This window comes from Ruditapes philippinarum, unplaced genomic scaffold (genome assembly GCF_026571515.1).
Source record: "Ruditapes philippinarum isolate M1 unplaced genomic scaffold, ASM2657151v2 ctg10317_1_1_1_1, whole genome shotgun sequence".
NCBI classification, from domain to species: domain Eukaryota; kingdom Metazoa; phylum Mollusca; class Bivalvia; order Venerida; family Veneridae; genus Ruditapes; species Ruditapes philippinarum.
Window position 1 is genome coordinate 18,667 of NW_026860023.1, and position 4,989 is coordinate 23,655.

General features: G+C 34.1%; 1 protein-coding gene across 1 annotated transcript; it reads right to left on the reverse strand.

The window, feature by feature from the left end:
• Positions 1 to 305: 305 nt before the first annotated feature.
• On the reverse strand, positions 306 to 1,485 carry LOC132758630 (uncharacterized). Its single transcript, XM_060750324.1, has 2 exons — positions 660 to 1,485; positions 306 to 473 (listed from the first exon to the last, which is right to left on the reverse strand). The coding sequence occupies exon 1, from the start codon at positions 1,463 to 1,465 to the stop codon at positions 965 to 967; it is 501 nt and encodes a 166-aa protein (XP_060606307.1). The 5' UTR covers positions 1,466 to 1,485; the 3' UTR covers positions 306 to 473; positions 660 to 964.
• Between the last annotated feature and the right edge of the window lie 3,504 nt (positions 1,486 to 4,989).

Below are 4,989 nucleotides of genomic sequence, written 5' to 3' on the forward strand. Positions count from 1 at the left end.
TTGGTGTATTGGTATAGATGCCGGACTACCGATATGAAGGTCTCTGGTTCGATTCCTAGCATCAGTGTATTTTTTTTTCTTTTTTATTGCAATAATTAATTTGAAAATGTGTTGATACGTCTGGTTTTAAGGTGCCTTTTAAGATTATACAAATATATATATTTTTTATTTCATTGCAATATCTTAATTACAGAGAACGGCACATTTAAAATACAAAACAATGAATTGACTAGTCAATTTCACTGGTAGTGTCTGTAGTACTGCCTATACTGGCGGTTTCCGTCTCTGAGATGGAGTCTTCACTAGAAGTACCGGCAAGGTTTATTATAATTGTCTCCATGTTATGGTCTCTGTAGCAGTCATGTGTCTTGCTTTTCTCTATCACCTTTTCAACATGGTCACATGCTCATCGCCATCTCTCTTCGGTGATCTCACCGAAAGCTGCATCGGCCAACTTCAATAAGACATCCAATCTGAAATATATTTTAAATATGCCATATTTCAGTAGACAACGACGTAGATCTGTAACAATATTGTTTTTTAATTTATTATATAAGTAAATAAAGTCTTAAAATCTTACATTTTCACACGTTTCGAGACAATAAGCATTACATTATATTTCTATATTTCTAATATAGTTCATTCTATAGCTTACGTACCTGAATGTCATATTTCTTACACGGACGATGGACTTCAGCTGGGACCATATTAATTCAATTGGATTGAAATCAGGGTGGTAAGGTGGTAGTCGGAGGATCTCGTGACCATGTTGCCTAATGATGTCATCGATGACGTAGGTTTGGGCAGGTCTGTTCAGATTGACTAGTTTGAGTAATACAGTCTTCACCATGTCGTCGCTGAAATTCACCCCATGTGCCTTTAACCATTCCTGTTAAATAGAATGAAAACATATAATGAAACAACATGCGGCAACAAATGTATTTTGTGAATGACAAAAAATACATTAAGTTATAAGAACTGCATGTACCTTAATGAAATCTTTTCGTGAAGAACTGGTTGGGCATCTGTCAGACTGCACTGAGTGATAACTGGCGTTATCCATCACGATGGCGCAGTGTGGAGGCAGGTTTGGTAACAACTTTTCCCGTAACCACTTCCCAAATGTGTCACCGTTCATCTCAGAGTGGTAGTCACCGGAAGACGCAGATGCTTTGTACATGAGTCTGGTTCCCGGTACAAATCCGTTCCTTGATCCAGCATCAACCACAATAAGGCGTTGACCTTTGTTGAGGGGGCGCTTTGCATCTCTGAGATTCGGGCCTTGCCAACAACTCTTGCATGTGTATGAGGTGTCTAACCATGTTTCATCAACATAAATAAACTGGAAGTCTCTTTCTTCCAACAGTCTTTTCCTCTCACAAAACGCCATCCTCTGAGCAACAACTTTGGGCTTTTCTGTAAGAATCTTTCTCTTGTCAGCCGTCCTCTTCCAGCTGTAGCCCATGTCGCGTTGTGTTCTCCTGAGAAGTTCCCGACTGCCAGGATACTGGGTGGTTTTTCTTAGTACATCGTGTAGTTTCTGCATTGTTGGATACTGGCGACAAACATCGTAAAATTCTTGCACCTTGTTTCTTATCACTGATAATTCAAAATTGTTCACAGGTTTATACTGGCCGCGGCATGAAGGGCGTTTTGGTGACGCCAGCACCTCTCTGTCTCTAGATTCTTTCCTGTATCTAAATACAGTTCTCCTGCTGATGCCACATAATTCTGCCGTCCTGTTGATGAAGGCGTTTCCTTTTAGACGGGTTTGATTTTCAGAAAAGACCCTCCGTTAAGAGTCTAACGGCATTTTTTAGTACAAGCAGGTAGTCAATCGTTTTTACATAATTCGGGTACGCTGAATCCATTTTTTGCTCTACCACGGCTGTACTTGAAGTCCTTGACCTTCAAAAGGTCAAATCAAAATGGCCGCCATTGTCCTTTACCATCTACTTAAAAAAATATTTTTTCTGGTACATATCGTATCGTATTTCCGTTAATCTACATGGAATAAAGTTTCAATTACTTTAAGGAATAATTGGCTGATAATTATACATGCTTTACACATTGACTGCTATGCCGGCCATCTTTGATTTCAAAATGGACACCTTTTTAATAAATATAAGTAAAGTGTTTTTAAACAAATGAATCCTTCTGTAGGAATGAGTATCAAAAATTGAATAATGATATGAGCAACATGTCATGTCGAATTGTACACACTGTGTAGGTATACTGCACACTTTAATTTACATAATTACTTCAAACTATCACAGCTCATTCTTTTGGACAATTAATCTATATCAGGTATCTGATATCCAAAATGTCTTACATAAAACCTGCACATTTTAATTTACCATTAGATGTTTAAGTAATCTTTATTTTGATAGAATAGCATTTGTGTAAACCTTTATGGACACTAGATCATTTTATAATTTGAATGCCAAGAGTCAAAGTCAGTATGTAAATATTTTAAAAAATTGTCTGTCATCTTCACAGGTCAGCGACTATGTCTTTGAGCCGCATGTCTTTGCAACAATATCTTTTGTACGACCCAATTTCAAATAGAAAAAAACAACAACAACAGAATCTCAAAACAGCGATCAAATCGGCAAAATTGAAAACGTTTTAGGCTCGATTTGATTGAGCCTGTACATGGACGTTACTGGAAATTGCACAGTACCGTCCATACACCCTAGCACCGGCCTACGCAAAATTCATATATCAAAGGGGGGAATTGTGGGATTTGGTATTTAGAAACATCCGCAGATGTGTTTATACGATACTTTTTATTGTTGTATTGATATAGCTACTTTATAAAGGTTCGTATTTATCAATCAAACTTTAAACATGCCTACACATGGTAAAAACAGATCATCTATTTATTAATTGAAATAAACTCAAATAAACGGTAAAGTCATTTTAATCTTTATAATCTTTCATCTTGAAAAAAAGTCTCGCAAACATGAACCATAAACAGTCTACGAGCTTGCACTGTCTTAAGGTTAATGAATAATATAGAGTAAAATATTATAGGTCTACCGCTATATTTGATGATAGTACATTGTAGTACATGCATAGAAGATTAGACAGTTAATTGATACCAATTCTGCAATTAATATATTGACGATTCACTGCTGTTTACACTTTTTATTAACACAGTATGACTTGATTGAGCATTTTGTTTTTTTTACTAAATTATGTAAAATATATGCTGTCGAAAAAATAGATCAATACAGAATCCCTAAAGAAAGCCCAACACGGCAAAATTGAAAATGTTGCAGGCTCGGTTTGATTGATTGATTTGATTGTCGAAGCCTATGTCTTTAAATTTTATTTACTTAACTGAAAATACGAGTTTTTTTGCGTTTTGTCTTAATTCATTGGTATTTATTCATTGTCTTAGTTAATATCAACGTCTACATTATAATTATGTCACTTTGCCAAGGACGCTGCACCTTATTCAATCTCATGTTTTAAAATCATTCAAGTGACTAAGATATATTCAAATCTTCATACTTGTTTTGTTCTTGGCTATCTTTTAAGAAATTGATGAGTATCTTATTCCATTATCATGATATAACATATTTTTGATATCATTTTATCTCATATTTTTCAACTATCACCCCATAAAATTACTTTGGTATTTCTTAGTGTAATTTTAGTCACTAAAATTTGTACCAACTATTTGTGTACACGGAAACATCGGTGCCGACTTGTTTCTTTTACACACACATCCGTTAGAAATGGTTCCTTTTCAAAAGCAAGAAGACAAAGGGATTGTTCAATAACGGCGCTCAATATAATTTTATTATAATTGTGATATCAATATCGCTGGGTCATTTTATTTTACAAGGTGATAAAGCAGATGAGATTACGTTGAAACCGACAGTTAATATTTCTTGAAGTATTATGTAGTAAATTATTTTTATTTATTTTTATGTTTTTCATACTTTTAGTCCCATTATGTCAAATGGCAAACGCTTGTATATTATAGTATTTAGATAAAAAAAATTTATTGAATAATGCAGCAAGATAAACCCTATCAATTGATCTAAAATAGGAATTAGGGTAATACAATTCTGTTGAATATGGAGTGGCTTATGATATAAATTGATTTTGATTGTTGTAAAATCCCTATACAACTAGATCTAAAAGTCAAAATCGATTTACCTTTCAACTTGATAGCAGGTCTACTTTACCACTGAAATCGATGCATGTCCAACATCCTGTAGAAATATACATATTCATCGATATACATCGTAAAAGATATAAAAGGATATTCTTTTATTCATTAGGCAACTTAAAGTCAAAATCACAGATGATTGTTGTATAATTCTGAACTTTTAAATAAATGCTTTATTATTAAGTGAAGCTTATGAATGTTATTCTAATTTCTTAACTTGACATTAACAACAAGGACAAGTTACTATCCTGAAAATGCCTGAATGAGATTTTTTCTTTGTTCTGTGGTTGTTGTTCTATCAGTTATTGTTTTTATCAAACAATACAAGTATGTTTCTCGTTTGATAAAATATTAAATTTACTTCAACTTTCGCAAACGGTATTATTTTATGTCTATTACATCAAGAGGGAAATACATTACTTATAATAATCAATTGCAAGTAAATCCAACCCGGGATTATGAGTGTGCCATTGCATTTTGTAACTTTTTTCAGGAGAGCGAATTTGTCATAAGTCTTAAGTTTACGACAAAAGATAGGACAGTTACTTGAAACGGTCTTAAGTGCAAAAACGTTTTCTTCTAAAGTTTGTCATAAGTCCTAGTATAAAGGATTAACCTAGGACTCTCCATGTAACGCAGCCCAGAATCCTTCACCAACAAGAATTGGATTAACTTCACTTACGGGAAAAATCATCATAACGTAGAGTGTGACTGTTCTTGTTTAGTTTAAATTATTGCAATGATAATCATGACTGTTTGTTATAATGCTATAATATGCCCTTAATTGAGGACCAAATGGCGTC